This window comes from Brassica oleracea, chromosome C3, assembly GCF_000695525.1.
Source record: "Brassica oleracea var. oleracea cultivar TO1000 chromosome C3, BOL, whole genome shotgun sequence".
NCBI classification, from domain to species: domain Eukaryota; kingdom Viridiplantae; phylum Streptophyta; class Magnoliopsida; order Brassicales; family Brassicaceae; genus Brassica; species Brassica oleracea.
Genome location: NC_027750.1, coordinates 63,615,075 through 63,636,466, shown reverse-complemented (window position 1 = coordinate 63,636,466; position 21,392 = coordinate 63,615,075). Strand labels below are relative to the sequence as shown.

General features: G+C 33.1%; 2 protein-coding genes, 1 non-coding gene and 1 pseudogene across 4 annotated transcripts; all 4 read left to right on the top strand.

The window, feature by feature from the left end:
* The first annotated feature begins 1,117 nt into the window (after positions 1-1,117).
* Positions 1,118-3,045, top strand: LOC106331845. Its single transcript, XM_013770265.1, has 3 exons — positions 1,118-1,785; positions 2,450-2,567; positions 2,657-3,045. The coding sequence occupies exons 1-3, from the start codon at positions 1,211-1,213 to the stop codon at positions 2,885-2,887; spliced, it is 924 nt and encodes a 307-aa protein (XP_013625719.1). The 5' UTR covers positions 1,118-1,210; the 3' UTR covers positions 2,888-3,045.
* Positions 3,046-3,519: 474 nt separating this feature from the next.
* TRNAC-GCA lies at positions 3,520-3,591 on the top strand. The gene has a single exon. It is a non-coding gene; the product is annotated as a tRNA-Cys (tRNA).
* Positions 3,592-7,590: 3,999 nt separating this feature from the next.
* Positions 7,591-8,709, top strand: LOC106334404 (annotated as a pseudogene).
* An 8,636-nt stretch (positions 8,710-17,345) lies between these two features.
* LOC106336441 lies at positions 17,346-20,679 on the top strand. Of its 2 annotated transcripts, none has more exons than XM_013775275.1 (3): positions 17,346-17,540; positions 17,867-17,983; positions 19,034-20,679. In XM_013775275.1, the coding sequence occupies exon 3, from the start codon at positions 19,034-19,036 to the stop codon at positions 20,360-20,362; it is 1,329 nt and encodes a 442-aa protein (XP_013630729.1). In that variant the 5' UTR covers positions 17,346-17,540; positions 17,867-17,983; the 3' UTR covers positions 20,363-20,679. The 2 variants fall into 2 exon arrangements, with proteins under 2 accessions (XP_013630729.1, XP_013630728.1); XM_013775274.1 differs by having other exon boundaries at positions 17,860-17,983.
* The last annotated feature ends 713 nt before the right edge of the window (positions 20,680-21,392 follow it).

Sequence of the window (21,392 nt, the reverse complement as noted above, 5' to 3'; positions counted from 1 at the left end):
ATATAACATAATTACTACTGGCCAGAAAAAGGAATATCAAGTTCGTATTATCATCAATATTATTTTATCTTACGATTCAGAGGTTCTGAATTATAATTGTCTAATATATTAAAGAATATTGCATGATTATAACTGGCCAGAAAAAGAATATCAAACAGCTAGTAGTATACTAGTATTATCAATATTATTTCGATCTTTTGAATTATAAATGCATGATCAGAAGAAAACAGTTTGATACATGTGAATTGTGAAGAAAACAAAAAAGGAAAGCTGTTTGATGCATGTGATATGACCGCAGGATACACGGTTGCATGCTACAAACTTCATTTAAGTGGTAAAAAGTTTTGATTGCTAAATCCTTTGCCAAAGAAGAAAAAGAAGTTTTGATTGCTCTAAAATTGAAATTGTTATAAATCAATTGAACCGGATACCTGATTGGTCTTGTAATATCTAACCGGGAGCGTGGTTTAGTTATTCAATGGACCTTTTAGTGTACAATACAGGCCCAACATTTAGTCATCTTCTTTGCTTGCGTCCCACATCGTTTATCGGAGAAGCATAAGCTCTGTTTATATATCATCGGAGTCACGAAGGTGGTTGTCCCTTCGGGGACATCCGATAAAATTGGAACGATACAGAGAAGATTAGCATGGCCCCTGCACAAGGATGACACGCATAAATCGAGAAATGGTCCAAATTTTTTTTCTCTTTTTTTTTTCTTTCAAATCGATCCCTTCTTCATCATCTCTTGAAGGTTTTCGTTTTGTCGACTCGTACCCGTTCGAAATAGCGCCGCAAATTAATCGTAATTCGAATTTGAAACGACTCAGTTCTAAAATATTGAAACCCTAATTTTAGCAGAAGTTAATCGAATGTCGAGCTCAGTGCTGTAAAAGTTCAAAGCCCTAATTTCTGCATTTTTAAATTGACGGTGTTCACTATTGCAACACCGACGATCTGAAACCTAATTCCCAAATCTTGGTTCGACTCGCCAATTAAGCCAATTTTCCGGTTCAAATCAAAGTAAACCGGAATCTCCCAGTTTGGTTATTCTGGTTTAGGAGAACCGCTTCCTCCTTCTAAGACCCTCTCTAAAGTAAAATTAGAGGAAGGTCCAGGTGCTTCAATGGCGGGCTTTCTTTCTTATTGATCAGATCTCACAATACTAATCACTGAATCCGCCAAATCTCATCTCTCTTTTTTGATTTCCATGGCGATCCTGCTCAAATCATTTCTCCAAAACCAGTCCTTTTCAAAGACTCTCCTCAAGCCTTCGACCATTTGCAGAAACATAGCTTCTTCATCGGAACCTCACAAGAAGCCACTCTCTGTTGTATTCGAAGAGGCCGTGGGATTGAGACCCAAATCCGAAACTAGCGAAACCCAAGAAGAAGGGGGCAACGAGTTGAAGAGAAAGCTTTGGGAGTTAGAGAAGAAACTCATAGAACTGAAGAACACAGAACCAGTGATAAAGAAGAAGCTGAAGAAGGTTGTCGGGACAGTCCCAGAGCTGCAAACAGAGAAAAGTCGCAACCTTTACACGTTGTTTAAAGTCAACGAAGAGAAGAAGCAAGAGGAGGGACACGATGTGGTTAGAGTTTACAAGGAGCTTCCTTTGGTGATGGTTTCCTTTGTGAAGCTTCTGCATAAAAAGGGGTATTTGAACAAGGCTAATTTCATCAGTGGTGAGAAGCTGGAGCTGGGGAGTCTCGATGAAGAGTACGCTAGAACTTTTGTCAAGTTTGCTGCTGAGAGATTCGGAAAAGACTACCAGGAGATAGCAAAGTAAGAATCTTTGACTTGTACATTTGATCATATCTTGTGTGTTTGCTCGTTAGGTTTTTGCTTATTTTGATGGCTTACTCTGGCATGTTCAGGTCAAAACTTGTCAGTGCACATATTCATTTCTATAAAGTGTCACTTCTTAGAGGTTGCATTTTATTATATGCTAATGTTTTATGAGAAATGAAGTTGGTAAATGTGTTAGTTCTATTGGAATGACGAGTTTTTTATGATGAATACAGTTCTTGTGGCTGGATCATAGACTATTTGTAGTATAGATAGATAAACTCTGATGTAAGAAGCGGCTAAGGCGTTCGTATATTAATCATTTCTGTAAAGTGCCTCACTTCTGAGATTTTCTGTTGCTTTAAATAAAAGCTGGAGTTGGTGAAGGTGTTAGTTATGTTAGAATGATGAATCTTTTGTGATGAATTTAGTTCTTGTGGTTAGATCATTGACTAGTTCTAGCATTGATAGAGAAGCTCTGATGTAAGAAGAAGTGGCTAAAACTTTGTAGATGCTTCAAAGGGAATTATTTGTCGACTGTCTTGAGTTTTTAGGAGTTCTCTTGTATGGTCTTGATTGCCATACCCTGCAGCATTTTATCTACACTTAGATGTTGTTTCAGCAGCTAAGGACTTTTCATAACCTCAGATTCAACTTATAGGTGGTTGTCAGGTAGTGACCTGAAGAACATTGTGCTATTTGGCTGCCCAAGCTTGGAGAAAAGGGCGATATTCGCTGCTAAAACATTGCGCAAATTTTTCGACATCCATGAGAACAATGTAACTTTAGCTTTACACTCTACACTGTCTTGATTTCATTTTCCTTTTCTTTTCAGCCGTATCTAACAAGTCTTTTTTTGGCATAATAGGTGTGTGAGAAATGTGTTTTAAAAGAGAAGTGCAAGTTTCCAAACCAGAGTGTGTGGGACGGCAAGTCACAGAACTTACATTTGTCTGTCGTGATGAAAGTCATCACACTATATCCATTGGACTTGACTCATCCAAAGCTTAAAGTTCCTCAAGAGGTCCAAGACTCAGTCTCAAGGTTGCTGACTGAGATTCAGAACCTAAGCCGAACTATCTGTACTCCTCTCTCATGAGTTAAACCTTATAAGGAAGATTGCTTCCAGTAGACATCATCAACTGAGCATTCTCACCTACTTCTAATGTTAGTTTGCAACAACTGAAACTCTTATGTTACTGATCGGAATGCTTAGTTTTAATCTTTAGCTTGAAGAAGATTAGAAGCATGAGTGTGACCATAACTGAACAAACTACCTCATCAGAGCATTAAGACATACATATAGCAATTGTATATATAACAGATCAAGATGAAACCCAAAAAACTGTCTTTAGAATTTCAGTGACAATTTGAGATCTTAGGTACAAGTCAGAGAGAGAAAAGGGTGAACCTTTTTCAAATTGTTGAATAGACAAAAGCAGAGGATCCCAATGTAACTAGATTTACATTTCACTTCTCCCTTTTGTTTTGCTTAGCACCTGGGGGGAGTAAGAGTAGGTACAAGTTTGGAGTATGTAACCAATCACAGGGGCAAGCGAAAAAGAGTTTAACTTATGATCTCTCTCATCATAGTAGATAGTGAGATCATTCTATAATCTTTCTTTCACTCCTTTCCAACATGTAATACTAATATCATCCCATTGCTTCTAACCACTCCTTCAATCAATGGCTATCCTATAAACTGTACCCATTCATCACTAAATAACAAAAGGGTCCTTAGCTCAGTGGTAGAGCAATTGACTGCAGATCAATAGGTCACCGGTTCGAACTCGGTAGGGCCCTCAAAATCATTTTTTTCTTAACTCTGTTTTTATTTATTTTTAATTCTCCTCCCTTTTTTAATCACTACTACACCTTCTCTACAACTCCTTCATTTCTTTTCTATAAAATGAAATTCACCATTCAAAACCCCAAACAAGCCAAGCCAAAGAACACAAGTATTCAGTTACCTTTCATACTGCCATAGTGAGGAGTAGTGTCCCAAAAACTCTTTCTCTTAACATAAATGTCAAGGACCAATGAGCAAAAAAAAAAAGATATTCTTAAGAATTTTATATCCTTATAGATATTGAATGTTAGAAGGTGTGACTAGTAAAAGTGCTAGAAAGAGAATGAATGAAAACAAAGATCGATGAAGAAAATATTTTTTGAAAATATCTTCATTTCATCTTTATAATATTATTTGAGAAGTCAGTTTCATACATGTTAATATTACGTTAATTCTTTGAATGGTCAACTATAATAAAATTTTCAATGAACTAAAAATATTATGTATAATTCCATTGATAAAAATTTATATTTTCAGTTTTTATTTTTTAGTTAATAATATATTACTGTTTTAAAAAAAGATTCCAGTTTTACTATAATATCTTCCCAAACTATATTAAAAATGAAATATATACAAAATTAATATTTGTTTCATTATTTCAGTCAAAAAATATGTTTGTTTCGTTATAAACGTGAACTGAGAAAAGATGAATTAAAAGTTTGTTTAATGTAAGTGAATTCACAAACATTCAAATAAGTTAATTCATAAACATATATGATGTCCAATGTTCAATTTTGGGAATTCATATCATTTCTATGATAAGACTTAAAGAGTGTTACCAGCATATCAAAATGAAAGAATGTGATGAATGAAAAACTGCATTTAATACTAAATTATGGTTGTATTAAAGATTAGTAATGCCATTTGAGTTGACTAATGCGTCTAACATTTTCATGAGGTTGATGAACCATTTTCTAAAGACTTACATAGAGTTTTTGTGGTAGTATATGTTGATGATATCCTCATCTATAGCCGAAGCATGGAAGATTATATTGAGCATTTAAAACAAGTGTTAAATGTGTTTAGATAAGGCTGCAAGCCATTCACCATCAGTAAGTACTTGATTATGACTTCAATTTTTTTTTGTCTACGTTTACTTTAGTTTGTCTTAGTTAAAACATAGTTATATATAGTACTATTTAATTATTATGTTCTAATTGATGCCAAAAATGTAAAAAAAAAAAAAACAGAAGAGTAATGAGTTTCTCATTTGCAAAGTATGGGATTAAATGACCAAAATAGTTATATTTAGTACTATTTAATTATTTTATATTTAGTACTATTTAATTATCTCTTATATACTAAAGCACAAGTCACATGGCCACTAAAATTTTGACACATGGCAAAGCTTAAAAAAACAATTAAAATTGTATTTTCTTCTTCTTCTATTTTTGTGCAATCCAAATCTTCAACTACCTAAATTCCTGATTTTTCTCAAAATTTTCATCTCACGTTTTAGTTAACTTCTTTGTTATCTAACTATTTTCTTCTCTATAAAATTTAAAAACTCACTGTTTTCTTCTCTACGCTTTATCTATCACCAAAGATTGTGTAATTTGTAATTGATTTATCAAAAGCAGGAGCCAGTTCACGTTATCAAAAATGATGCGGTAAGTGCTTCATTGTTATTATATAGCGATGGAAAAATATGAGCAATCAATCCCACGTGTTCTTGCAACTCCAAGTCTCCTAAGTTAAGTTTCATGTCTGTTTTTGTCAATTATATTTTAAAAAATTATGTTACCTATTTCTTATAGATGGAGAACACATATTTGAAAGAAGATGACAAGGGATTTCTACTATGTTTGCCAGTAAAAAGATTTCATGAATCATCAACAAACTTGAAGCAACATCAAATATGACAGAAGGGGAAGTTGCTAACAACGAAGAAAATCTGAAGAAACAAACCATCAATTCATTTTCAGTAAGCACCAGGGAAAAAGTTGCAGCAATTTATATCCAAAATTAAGGTAACAATAAAAACTTTTCGAATCCATTCAGTTTTTAATATGAATATAGGAAACTACACATGAGGATGATAATTTTCACAATGTTTTAGAAAAAAGGCAAATCAAACTTCATATTTTTTTAGAGTGGACAAGGTTTAATCAACTACGAAAATATACTAGGTTAGTGATATTTTGTTTCCTATCTTTCAAAATGCTTATTATACTTTTTCTTTGAACTATGTTTTTCTGTGTTGATATAAATGTTAACTTTTTATATTTCCATTTAAGTAAGAGAAAAATAGAGTATTTGAAAACATGAAAAATACAAGTATCTGATTCCAACCATATAAATTGCTACACATCAGGAATGGTGTATTAACACCACATTATAAAGTCAAAAACTTATGGACAATTACCACTACATTTAACACAAAACATGTGTCACTCGGGATATCGATGAAGAAAAACATAAGTTGAATTGTTAGAGGATAAAATGTAGTGTTAATAGAGGTTTTAATTAATGGATACAGGCTGTAGATTTCATACCACTTCCTCTGTAAAACAAAAGATCATATACTATGTTTATAATTTATCTACTGATCACATGCTTCTGTAACAAAACTTGATTAATTCAGAAAAATAATTGTACCTTAATGGCTTCATGTTTCCATCTATACACCCAGTACCTCTCCGATATTAGAATTTCACCCGTTATTCTTGGCATAAGTTAACCGAGACAATTTTCAAATGAGTAGAATAAGATAGATAAATAACCATCATTTATTTTAAAAACAACACAGAAAGTTTGTTTTACGGTTTCTAACCGCTTTGTTTCAATGCAACAACCCTCATGTTACAATATTTGATTAAAATAATAATTTTTTTTGATTAAACGTTATAATAAAATAATTTAAAACACAATAACTTTGAACTGTGCGTAGCACAGGAGTAACACTAGTTATGTTCTAACTTGAGAGTCAGCAATCTCTTTTTTCTAGGGTTTGAGTTCCTTTTGTTGGCTATTATTATCAAAAATTAGGCTAAATCTTTCTCTATCCACAAATATGGAAATGTTTAATCTAATTTTTTTCTCTAAGGTAGGAAAAAAACATAACTCGAAAGTCTAAAGACAGAAGAAGAAGATCGACGTCGTGCTTTAGGGAGGCAGATTTATTGCGTGGAATAAATATCTCGAGTAATATAGGTAGTTTTGCTAAATAATAATTTAATCTTGTTAATAGATAAGTTAATATTAGCGTGTAAAAAGGAGCAAAAATCAAACACGTAAAAGTATCCACAACGTGGATTTCCAACTGAGTCTCTATTTATTAAATAATTGGAAAATGAAATGAGGAAGAAAAATAGAGAAAATATAAACACATACTCCCTCCGTTCCTAAAAGATAGACTTTTTAGTATTTTCACGCATATTAAGAAAACACATTAAATTACCATAATAAATGTATCATTTTCTGTAATTTTCAATTTTCAATAACTTTTAACCAATAGTAATTCAATAAAGTCAATTAATTTTCTTGAAGTTTACAATTTTTTCAAAACACAAAAAATACATTTTTTTGAAACATACTTTTTTTCTAAAAAAAACTATCATTAAAGAACGGAGGGAGTTCTAAGGAATTCTTTTTTCTTTTGGAGCCACAACTAAATATTTTTTTATTGGTTGTTTGTATCTCATAGACTCAATTTTATTTTTAGTTTTATTAAAAAAAATTATGATAAGCTCTGAGTTTTTAATGATACTCTAAATTTTCCAAAATAGAAAGAAATGATATGATTTGACCCAAAAAAAAGGAAGAAATGATATGATATCTTTCGTTCATGCATTTGTTTGTTTCTCCATTTGTTGGCTAGATTTGGTTCATGCACTAGTTGACCAACAACAAAAGGGTGTACGTATATATATGTTAGGGTTTGTGTTAGAAGATAATGAATAGAACAAACAACCACAAACAAGGCCTCTCTAATTCGCAACTTCTGACATCTTATGGCCAGAAAAAGAAAAAGATCCGGTGAGGGTATCAACATACCTCTGGATCTAACCGTAGAGATCCTCCACAGACTTCCAGCAAAGTACCTGGCGAGGACCCGATACGTCTCTAAGCAATGGAGAACTATTATCGACGACTACATAGTCAAAAACTCCGTCGTGACTCGGTCTTTGAGTCAACCCTCACCTGATGCTCCACACTTCATATTGGATACTTTGTTAGACGGTGGTGTGGTCTTCTCGTACACTTACTCTCGTCAAATTAGAAGCGAAAGAAACCAAATCGTAGAGAAAATGTTTGCCATGACCGCAACAGCGAGAGAGTTTCAATACGTTCGCGGCTTGATCGGGTTTTGGTCATGTACTCGTGGTCAGTTCACGTTGCACAACCCTACCACAAGGCGTTCTGTTCCCTTACCCGATACAGGTATACCCCCAAGGCGGTTCTACTTATTCGGGTACGACCCGTTGAGGAATCAGTACAAAGTAGCGTGCATAGCAAGGCCAACAAGTGAGCCGGAGCAGTCTTGTAAAGTTTTCACGTTGGGAGATCTCGGAAAGGAGTGGAGGAATATCAAATGCTGCATCGAACGTCACAGTCCATTCGGAACTGCAGTTTGCATCGGCGGGACAATCTATTACACAGCAACGGCGGAGAATCAGAGAAATGTTATCATTAGCTTCAATGTTGTGTCTGAAATGTTTAGTCATGTATTTCAGGTTCCGGAAAAATTAAATGGAAGGTATGGAAAATCATCTCTTGTAAACTACCTGGGGAAGTTATGATGCATATGTTACAACTACCTCAGCAATGAGGATATGGATGTGTGGGTTATGGAGAATGCGGAGAAGCAAGAGTGGTCGAAGACTACACACATGGCTGTGCTTCAAGGAATACCAAGTTCTATGTGCAGATTTGGTGTGACACATCCTGGTGGTGAAATCGTTATAGTCCCTTATTTTTATTATTACTTAGGATCAGAGGGTTATTACTATAATCCAAACATAAATAGTCGTAGAAGTTTTGTAATCCAGTCACCAAGGTTAGGAGGCACTGATCTCGTTAGGATCTGGCCTGTCACGGATCCTGTTGAGAATATTATGTCTTTGATGTAATTCCTTGCTTCGGTTTAGAGTTCTTCAATATTAATAATAGCATTGTGGTCGAGTTATAATGACTTAAACACAAGTTAAATATAATTCCTCTATTGAGGGTATATATGTTGTCGGGTTCTTTTTTCACGTTAATAAGGTTATCTATATAATGAATTAATGATGATCGGAATAGAGCAGAAATAGAGACATAAATAACATAGAAGATAATATATTGTCTTATTAGTAATAAACTACTTTTTTTGTTCGTTATAAATCCTACGGTTTGCATTCTTGTTTATTAATTGCGTTAGTCACCAAATGTTAGCATTTTTTATTGAATAACGTTTAAACAAGATGTATGATATAGGAAAATGCGAGATTGTTGGGAAAAATATTTTGTATTGTTCATTTCTTTGGTATTAGGACACAACCAGAAGTGACTAGAAAAGCAGTCATAGTTGGGATCTTAGCCAGTGGCGGATCTTGATCTAGAATTGATCAGGGGCAAAACTATGAAACACTATCTATACCTTTATAGCTTTGAATTTTTAACAGGAGTAATATTAAAATCTGCATAAAACTACACTAAAATTACAAATTCATGGTGTGCAGCTGCCTCATCCACACTCCATGTAGATTCGCCCCTGATCATATGACGTGTAATTAGTGTGTGCGTGTGTGTGGAGGGGGGGGAGGCGTTTCTATCATAGAGAGGTGCAAGGGCATTGTGTAATTTCATAATTCCTATTTTCACATTTGTGGAATCTGCAAAGCAGTTAAGGAATATCCAATTTGGCATTGGACGTCATTGTCCATTCAGTTATTGGTGTGATTTAGATAAGCCTCAACTTCAAGGACTTGAATAAAAGAATCAGCTAGACATTGGTCTAAGGCACAATTTAATGGACTAAAATGAATTCAAGAAGGGTCTAATGGGATGAAAGGTAATCAAATAGGCTTGTTCCATGAAATTTTAGACCGAGAGAAGATAAAATCCTTCATAGAGTGTGGAGCAACAATAATTGATCATGAAATGTTATAGACAAACGTGTTTGGACAGAAAATGGACTGAACATGTAGAAATGATCAGGAAATGGCCAGGGCGCTCCGGTATGATCAAGAAATGAGATGGGCGAATCGAAATGAGCAAGAAATAAGTTTGAAATGGATGATGAAGGTCCCGAGCTGGAAATGGACCAACAATAACACTTTATCGACTAAATGCGCTTGGGGAACGATGTGGTTGGATCAGAATGACAATGGGGTGGACCTAATAAGGACTTGCTCGAACAAGGGGCTTATCAGCCCATGAAGACAAAAGATCGACAACCATGGCTCAACTCTTGGCCGAAATTGTTTTAATTGTATATAATTCATTTTATTAACGTGTAAACCACTTAGGATTAGATTTGTATTCCTAAACCAACTAAAATAGAATTAGGGTTTTGTTTTCACTAATCACGTTGGTGTAGGATTAGGGTTTCAGTTTTTTGGTGCTTAAACTAAAGTGTACCGGCGACCTGAATCAAGCAATAAACTACTTCCAGTCAAAAATTCTCCTTCGGAGACACGTTACCTATGTTCAGCCTTGAACATTACCTTCACATTAAAGAGAGTGATTTCTCATGAACCATCCATGGCGTAACTAAGCAGTGTGATCGTATGTCATAAGAGTAGCAAATCGTTTTGAGAGCATCTCATAGCTCTATGGTGAAGTTCACAATCCATCCAAGATTGATAGTATCCTCTTGATCCCTTCACCCACGCCCTACTCAAGTGTTCCTGGGAAAGAAGCCTATCAAAGGTGGCACAAAATGGTATCAGAGCCACTTGAAGGTTAGGGTTTGTATTCTTATTCTTGTTTCAAAAAATCATCTATCTATCTATCTTAAACACTTTCTTCTCTGTCTATATTTCGTAAGTGAAACCAAGACATCATTTGAACGAAAATAGAAAGAAAATAAAGATCATAAAAAGGAGAACAGAGATCAAACGATCCAAAAAGAAGAACAAAGAAAATGCTTAGGAGAAATCGGGCTAGGATAGGTCAATCGGTTTGACACCAAAAAAACTTCGGTCTACCTATCTTCTTTCTGTTTTGGGTGATTTCTAGGTCTAAAGTGATTGGAATCTTGCTCAAGGCTGGACTCTTAAGGAAGAACAAGAAAACTTGAGTAACTATTTTCTGTAATCAGTTTGTTTAAGTATTTTTCAGGTAGCAAGCAAGATATATGGGTCAGACAGGAGGAGACGTCGTGCCAAGGAATTAGTCTATAGCCATTTTAACTCAGTAACAAAAGTAGCTCTAGAAAGAAGAGAAAAATCTGTACGAAGATGCATATGCTTTTGATCAGTTTGATTGTTTGCAGGATAGACCACGACCATGATGGTTGTTGGAGAGGAGAAGAGATCAAAACTAGGTCTGCCAGAAAGGAACTAAAGGCTTATTATGTTAACAAGGTGATGACCCGCGCTCTGTCCGGAGTGAATAGAATAAAAGAGTTTGTAAATTTTAGTCTATAAATATTTAGAAGGTAAAAGTTCGGGTCTCATATATTACATGTTATACAATGACAAATTGGAATAAATTGATTATGTTTATATAAGGTTAATTAATTGAACCGTTACAAACTTGTGTTATTGGTTAGGTGTAATCGAAGTTTAGTCCGTGGAAGTAAATAACTATTTAAATTTAGTTATGGTATTAAGATAAAAATAAAAATAAAAATAGAAAATCAAATTATTACTTTCATAAGATTAAAAGAAACATAGACAATACAATAATAAAATATGAAAAGCAAAATTTATAAGCAAAAGTTTTTAAGGAAATTCAAACTCATTATTCTAACGCCTACAAACAATGCAAAAAAAACCCTAATTATACGCATAATTCAAAAAAAGTAGAGATAATATGGCTTCAGATATGTTAAACTAAGATTTTGTGTCTTGATTATTTTATATTTACAGCGAGGTAGGAATATATATTCGTAAAAAAATATTTTCATGCCTAAAATGAAGTAAATATAATTAAGTCGTTGATTGGTCAACATCCATAATCATTCGGAAATTGGGATCAAATATGGCATCTCTTCTATAACCATTAAGATTTAACATGCGACTTTCCATATTTAGAAACGTGATGAACAGTGATTGTGATATTTGATCCTAATTTTTGACTTTTTATGTGACTTTCTATATTTAAACGTGATTGTGATGTTGTTGCTAGATGAACGTGATTTTATCACTTTATACGTGCGATTTTCCACAATCATATAATATTTTTGATTATGTTAACTATATGGTCAAATTCTTATATTTTTTTACATGATCAAATATACAAAGTTATATTTATTTGATTATGTTATCTTCATGGTCAAATGTATTCATAATTCAAATTGCTAGCCCATTCAGATTCATGATCGAAATTATGTTATATGCATTGTTAGCACATTCAGATTCAAATTTATAGATAACTAATAGTTTTATGGTCGACAAATCTAAAATATGAAATAAAAGACAAGAAATATACTTATGTTTTTGAAAAATCGCACGTATTAAGGTTGTATATTCTAAAATGTATGTGCCAATAGCCTGCAAGCATGAAATATACTTATGTTTACAATAAAGATGCATAAATGAAACTTATACTATATGTTTGTGTCAATGGCACAATATGTATTTATTCTAAGCTAAAAATGTTATTAAAAGAAGGATGTGAAGTGAAATGTGGTGTTGACACATAAGTAATGGCAAACTTGTGAATGACACAAAGCCAAAGTTTATTTTAAAAAGTTTTTCTCAAATAGTAAGAAGATATTTGCATTAATTATTATTTGCTATGATTATCTAATTGATGTTAGAAACTTAAAATATTTTAATTTTTAATATCTCACTATACTATGCCGACTCCATTTATGTCTGTCTACCACTACATTTAATTACACGAACCAAAAAATTGCAAAACACATCAATATCCTCTCAATCCTTCGTCTATCATATTTCACGTTGTATAATGAACACAATAAATTAAATCGGCCACTACAATCAATAACACAAACCACTCATTCTTTGCATTCAGCTTTGGCTCCGTGTTGCTGGGAACATGTACGGATCTAGAAAAATATTATATATGGAGCACAATAAATTTATATATATAGTTTATATAAATATTGTTTCCAACTAAATAAATATCCTCTTTGTTTATGAAAATACTGTTTTACAAATGTTTTTCTAAAAAGATATATTTTATGTTTTCAATACATTTTTATATGAGTTAATAATCAGATTGTAATCTTAAAATGATAAGTACATTTACTTAACTACCATAGTTAATCTTTTATTATCAGATTTAATATATTTTAATACATATAGAACATAAAATATTTATCTTTTCAGAAATAGAATGAGGGAAAAACGAAATTTAAACTACGCAACAAAACTGAACAAATAACTATAACTAATTTAATGAAGTTTAAGGAAACAAGAAATGACACAAATAAATATGAGAACAAAGAGTAATTATATATGTGTTAAGATTGGCAAAAAAAAAAAGATTATGGTCAAACATTGGAGCCCTTGGCACCACTGAAATAATTTAACCAAATATTCTAGATTAACATACTTAAAATTGTGTTAAAAACAAAATTATAAAGTCTGCCCCTGGCTGGGAACCTCGTTGGAACAGATCCAGATCCTGACTGAGATACCACCATGACTTGCTTTCTTATGGGCACCAACAATAGGCATACGTTTATTCTCTTGAGGCTTGCACTGCAGGTTACGATATACTACATTTGGCTCAGCATAATAACATCTCAAAGCTGGTTGATCATTGCTAGGATGGTGGACAAAATGGATTGTATCACCTCCACTGGTTACTCACTGCAGGGAAAGCTGCAAGGTTTGATGAAAAGATGGTTTGAAACTCATTTCGATTAACGTTTTGTCTCTACCTTATTATTTACACTATAAACATTTACTTTGTACGTATATTCTTTTGGGATAATCAATAAATTTGAAATTTCATCAAAAAAAATAGTATTATATGTTTGTCAAAAATATAAATTAAAAATAGAGTATTATATGCTTTTTTAAAAAGTGTTACTTACATGAAATATTCTCTCAGCTCTTTATACGTCATTCATGTTAATGGTAATGAAGAGATACCGATACAAAACCGATTGCACTTTTAAAATATTACTGGACCGGTGATTATCCGTGCACATGCACGAAATGAAATGTATATACTAATAATTATTAAATACTAATTTGATTGTTCAACCATAGTTATATCGTGTTATAAGCCCGCAAATGTATAGATTATAGAGTCATGGAACTTTAATTCAAAGTTGCGAGTGATGTCAAAAAAAAGGTTGCTGAGTACCGGGTCATGTTTGTTGATGTTTTGTTTTACGTAAAACCGTTTTAATTTACGTTGGGCTTAAATAACAGAGCAGTACTCAGTCTACTTTTCGGAGCCGGATCTGGAGACAGCCGAATGAAACATTGGCCTCGGCCCCCAAAATTTTTAGAGGTTTTTTGCATAGGTTTAAGCCTCCAAAAATTAACTCCGACCCCCAAAATTTTTAGAGTTCTTAGGAAACGTTTCAAGCTCCTAAATTCTCAGATCCGGCCCCGCTACTATCAGCCGACAAATACTACTATCCGAAAGAGAACATCGAAAGTATTGACAAAAGAGAAAAGGAGATTAAGTTATCGGTTGAGTTATTTCGGTTGCGTCTACACATGTAATTTAAATTTTTAGTCTTTGAATCTTTGTCTTTTCAATCATTTTTTTGTCAACTTTATCTTTTCAATCTATTATCTTTTTTACTCACTTTTGTTTTTTGTTTTTTTATGTGTGCATTCTCGAAACACATAAGCTTCAATTGATTCTCCAAGTGTAATAGTTTTTTTTTTTTTTTTTTTTTTTTTTGTAAAAGGGCATCTCCAAGTGTAATAGTTGCAACAGAGACTTTGATTGACCCCATTTAAATAACTTCAACGTCGCATAAATATAAAAATTGAAAAGTTTTGAAGAACGTAACATCGACAATAACACATATCACATGTTAATATTCAAATCAAAATTGAACTCTGTTATAGAATAATAAATTTTGGAATATGTATAAGTTATGGTCGAGTTAGATCTAATAAATATATGTTATTTGGCTTAAAAAGTCATAAAATTCTAAAACAAAATCCTTAAATTCTAACACGTATAGAATGATGATGACAAAATGGAAAAGTTATAATAACAAGTTCATTAAAATAATTTAATTAACAAAAGCATTATAAAACCGATATAGGGTATTAGAAAGTAGCAAATTGTAGATGAATGATCAACTATTTTGGAACCAAGTAAAAAACTTGCGATTGGAATCATGTCATCGTATAATATAAAAGGGATTAGTAATAACCACTTCCTCTATTTCAGATTAGTTGTTGTTTTAAAATTTTGTACGCAAATTAAGAAACTAGGTAAATGCTCAAATTTGTTTGCAACAAAATATTTATTATTTATTTTATTTTAATTTGAGGCAAAATAGATAAATTAATGAAAAAATTGCATTAGAATCATAAAACGACATTTATTTGCAACAAAAAAAAATGCTACAACGATGTTTAATTTGAAACGAATAAATTATTACACGCTTTAATTAATTAAGATGATTGAAAATAATATCGATATTATTAAAAGAGGATCATTCCATAAAATAGCCCAACTAAATTTCATTAAGTTTTTTAATACCAATCTTTTTGTTACCTAATTTAAAACCAAACCTAATTATTTTGCTCATTTTAATATACAAACTTTTAAAACTATGCCCACTTTAATATCTGAACTTTGTTTATTTTAATTAAAAATACTAATAAATTTCAAAAGAAATTTACAAAATATCTAAAATTTACATAAAATCTCAGAAAATTCTTATTTTATTTTCTATTTGAGAAATAAAAGTAACTAAACTGTGTATAATCTTAAATTTTGTAATAAAAGTTTTAATTTTTAAATATTGAATTTAGTTTGTTTTCTGAAATAGAAAATAAATTTATTTATTTTTCTTCAAATTTTTTTTTTTAATTTTTAAATTTTATTCCTAATTTATTTGTCTTCTTTCCTAAACCTTAAAACAAAACTACAAAAAACTTTTTTTAGATTTTGGAGATTTTTAATATTTTAAATCTAGTTTGTTTGAAACTTATTAGTATTTTTAATTAAAATAAACAATATTTAGGTTAAAAGAGATAATTTTAAAAGTTTGTGTATTAAAATGAACAAAATAATTAGTTGGGTATTAAACCGGGTAGAGAAAAAGTTTGGATATTAAAAAAATTAATGAAATTTAGTTGGAATATTTTTATAAAACTTTTCCTAATTTTAATCTCAATTTGAAAAACTATATTTTTTGAATGTTACGATCATGTAATATTTGAGGACCATCTTCAAATACCACCTCCAAGAAGTACTGCAAATACCACAAAACTAATAGATATGCCATTCAAGAATGTTACGGCTTCTGACTTACTTAATTCTTAATACCACGTAGAGGTTATCACGACATGAAGAATCTCCTCTAAGGAGTTATATCTAACAACTTCAAGAAATCGTAATTCATAAATCTTATTATTCATATGTTTTTCTACTTTGTAAATATAACTCTTAACAAACATTAAACAATTATTTTTGAAATAATTAACCTGATTATGAGCCCAGCAGAGTTCATATTGACTACAAATTTACGAGCCCAGCAGAGTTCATATTGACTACAAATAACATTCAACAGTGTTTACAATTTACCAAAAACACCCTTCGCACGTCTCGAGATCTCACCGTAAACGAGGTGCAGATACTAGGGTGGGCATATCGGTTTAGTTTCAGGTTCGGTTTGAGTTCGGTTTGGTTTGGTTAATTTGAGTTTTATAAAACTCAACCTAATTAAAACCAAAGTAGCTTTGGTTTGGGTTCGGTTTGAGTTTAGTTTGGTTCGGTTTAGTTTGGTTTGGTTTAGATTTAGTTTGGTTTTTTTTAAAAATCTATCAAACAAAAAACAATTTAAACCTCGATGACAAAACTCTTAACCACGTCGAATGAAGAAATACATAATAAGCAAAGAGCATACTATTTGTAATCTAATTAGCATAACAAAGACTTGTAAGCATTCCAAAACCTATTAACCAAAAGACTATTTGCATCTACCTTTTTGTTTTTATTGATCCTATAATAACTTTGTTACATAATTTAGAGAATGAAAATTGGAGAAGAAGAACGAAACGAGATGGCTACGATTTAGATGCTTATAGTTTTTAAGTTTTGTTTTCAGTACAATCTTTAGGTATTAGGATTATTTGAATCATATTTGGATTTTTTTAAAAAAATATATGGAAATTAAGAAAAAATAAAAAACGAAACTTTAACTAAAATTTACAATATGTTAACATATATATATATATATATATATATTTATAGATAAAAATATATTGGATCATCGGTTTGGTTCGGTTTGGTTCAATTTGAACCCAAACCAAACTAAACCATTCAGGTTGAGTAAAACATGAACCAATTGGATTACGTAAAGAGCACAGTTTGGTTTGGATCGGTTTGGTTTGGGTATTTTCCCCACCCCTACAACCTGAAACACATTGAAACACGTTGAAACACCCACCCAACGCTGCCGCTTTGCTGTGCTAAACTTTGGTCTCTGTGGTTGCCCTTTTCCGTCATTTCACATTATTCTTCTTCTTAAAATCCTTTCATCTCCTATCCCTCTTGCCCGTTTCAGCTCTAGCTCTCATTTAACATCCCTCTCTCTCTCTGTTACTTGTAGTTTTTTCAAGCAGGATCTAACCTGGTGAGTGTTTATATTTCTACTGTTGTTGTTAGCTTTCATGTGGGTTTCTGGTGAATGATTCGATTCCATTATTGCGTTTTTTTCTTTCTCGTCTTTATTTATTTAATGCAATGGAAGGTTCATGTCGCTGGTCTCGTGGGCCTAATCCCCATTGTTGTTAGCTAATCACAATAAGGGTTTTAGGACTTTCATCCTTTACAGCAAAAAGGAAAAAACACACACAAAAGTTTGGATTTTTAATATCTTTTTTCTTTTATCTTTTTTTTTCTCAACTGGGTTCTATGTTTGAGATTTGTAATGTCGTTTTGAATTGATTTAGTCTGCAGGGTTTAAAGCAGAGGTTGGTTTGTCAGATTCTCAAGTTTCTTTCTTCAGATTTACTGTATGATGAAGTGAGACACCTCCAACATTAAACAAAGAGAGAAGCTTGCAACTTTCGCAAGGTACAACCTTTGACTTTATTGGCTTACTTGTAAGAAACTTGCTTCTGAAATTTTCAAACTTTGAATTTTTTAAATCTGGGTTTTTCTGGTTTGTGTTGAAATATTCAGTCTCATTATAACATTCCACTTTTTTTGTGAAGTTCTCTTAGGTTTATTAGACCCAAGACTTCTGCTTAAGCGTATGTAGATGAGAGTGTCTTAAGGTTTTGTTTGGTTAGTGACGTAGCGTTTAGACCGCTGCTGCTAGTGCGTTTTGAGTCTAGAATGAGACATAGGTTGTGGGTCTTGTACTGAATGTGTTTGGTGGGTTTGTCAGGCTTTGAGGTTGTCTTGTTGTTTCACATGATTATCAAACCATTTTTTTTACCATTTTTTAAAAGGTTTGTACTGTTTTTTCTAAGGGATTTTTGAGGCACTACGGTATAATAATATACTGGTTTTACATTAAGGTTATGTTACATGGTAAATGCATATTTGATCTGTTTTTTTTTTTCAATGTTTCTTTTGAGAGAGGTGGATTATTCTGCATCGGTGAAATCTTTTGCAAATCTTTAATTATTCTTTGTTTTGTAGCAGCACATTTTGACTAAATATCCCCACATAAATAAATTTAAGGAAGAAAAATAAAAGTAGATTTGACCATTAAAGTCTTCACAACTCTTTGTTGATTAATATTTTAAGCATGAACCATGAAGTTTTCACAACTCTTGTTGAATATTTTATAGCAGTATCCATTTTATGGATCTCTCTTATGTTGATATATATTTTTTTATCAGGGAAACATTCTTTTACGTTGAGCTTTTTCCATATAATTCTTTGCATAAAGCGAGTCCTATTTGGAGAATATTACATAAAGAAACCTTGTGGCCCTCCATTAACGCTCCTGGATCCTAGAATTAAAGCTTGTAGCTCTTTTTCTTTATATTCATCATTACAAGTCCTCTCCTCTCCTCTTCTCTGCTTTTGAATTCCTTTTCTGGTGTTATTTCTTTGTCCTATTTGTTACTGTGTTCTTGATACTTTCAAGCTTCTTTGTGATTGGATCTGCAGATGGAGACAGTGAAACCAAGGGCTGTTGCTCCCAAGGGTAAATTCAGACGCACGTTTGCTAAAGTTCTCAACATTCATAAGTTAACCGGTGTTGCTCCAGAGGAAGATGTGAAGAAGTTAAAGTTGGATTCCAAGAATGCCAATATCTCTGAGTCTTTCTACAAGCTTGAGGAAGAGTATGAGAGACGTCTATCCTTAGAAGCTCTTCTTGCGAAGCTGTTTGCTACTGTTTCTACAATAAAAGCGGGTTATGCGCAGCTACAGCACTCTCAGTCTCCGTACGACGCAATAGGGATTCAGAAAGCAGACAACTTGGTGGTCTCCGAGCTGAAGACTTTGTCTGAGCTGAAACAATGTTTCTCGACGAAACAGATGGATCCAAACCCCGAAAGAACTCTGGTTCTCGCAGAGATTCAAGAGCTGAGGAGTTTACTGAAAACGTATGAGATAATGGGGAGGAAGCTTGAGTCTCAGTGTAAGCTCAAAGACTCAGAGATTCTGTTTCTAAGAGAGAAGCTCGAAGAAACGACAAAACAGAACAAGTTAACAGAGAAGAGACTTGACCAAAGCGGACAGCTCTGCAACCCTTTAGACAATCTTCACCTCTCTGCGCTGAATCAGACCCACTTCGTCGCTTATCTGAACCACACAGTCAAATCCATCAGAGGGTTCGTCAAGCTAATGGTCCAACAGATGAAACTCGCGGGATGGGATCTTTCAATGGCTGCTAACTCGATCCAGCCCGGCGTGTTTTATTACAAGCAAGACCACAAGTGTTTCGCGTTCGAACACTTTGTCTCCAACGTAATGTTCGAAGCTTTCCATCTACCACACTTCTCAACCGATTCAAGAAGCTTCAAGAAACAGAGCAAAACAGAGAGGGGAGCGTTCTTTGAGAGGTTTACAGAGCTCAGGTCGATGAAAGCTAGAGATTACTTAAACGCACGGCCAAAATCAAGATTCGCTAGGTTCTGCAGAGCCAAGTTCTTGCGGCTTATACATCCGAAGATGGAGGAAGCTTTCTTCGGACACACGCAATTGAGAAACCAGGTCTCTGCTGGTGTGTTCCCGGAGACAAGCTTGTGCTCTGGGTTTCTTGAAATGGCGAAACGGGTTTGGCTTCTGCATTGCTTGGCTCTCTCTTTTGAGCATGAAGCTGAGATCTTTAGAGTGCACAGAGGTTGTAGATTCTCCGAAGTGTACATGAAAAGCGTTGCGGAGGAAGCGTTGGAGGAAACAGAGCAGCCACGTGTCGCGTTCACGGTGGTTCCGGGGTTTAGGGTCGGGAACAGTTTGATACAGTGCGAGGTTTATCTCTCGGGTTCGTGATAGCCGTCCGATCAAAGATCTGAAAATGGACGGTGTTGAGTCCTTAAGGACGTTTTGGTAATTTACGAAGTTGTGGGGTTGATTCTTGGAGAATGGGAAGTAGTGTGGTGTTTTGCTAATGTTTTTCTCTGGCTTTTGAGTTTTGTCGATATTTGGTGCAGAGAAAATCAGAGGCATCTCTAGCTGTTGTCCATTGAATATTTATCTCCTTTTTTTCTATGTAATATGTAAATATTTTATGATTTGCGATATGTACTAATAATATAGTTAGTGAAAAATATTATAAATAAATGCCAAGGAGCGTAATATTTGAATGATGAAAAGACTGAAAATGCGTTACTATTTGATTTGTCTGATGCATATTTGTTATTTATAGTACATAATCACATTTACAAAAGCATTGGATCCGTTTCTAAATATATTGCTGCTTTATGAACCATCCAGCATTGTGTCTCCCTGTCTTGTGTTGTCACCACTCACATGCACATTAAAATTCTTATCTGCTAAGATTTTTGAGACCTTGTTCATTTTTAGGTTTGATTTTTTAAAAATATTTCTACTAAATCATTATTACAAAATTAAGTATACACGAAGAAAAATTGACGCGTTGTTTGAAGATTGTTTTGGGGGGTCTTTTGTTCATTTTAAAGTTTAGATAAGTTTATGCTATTAGTAAATAATTGTTGACCAGAATAATAATTTGGACAAAGACGTCAAAATATTGTGGGATACCACAAAGACGGTGCTACGATGAAAAGTTCATTGAAAGAATTAAATTTTTGTTATCTCATGATTTATATGTATATTGGTGTGCATTTATCATGTATAGTTTATTTTCAAATTCAGTCTATATTATATTTAATGAGAACGATGCTTCCCCTATGACACGAAATCTAAAAGATGAATTGACCAAATATTATGGTAGGGTTCGTATCTAGCCAAATGACTGTACATAAATATTAAAAATGGTTTTAATGTTTGTCGGAAAGTCCTCATCTACTTTTCTTGAAAACATTTTGGTGGGGATAAA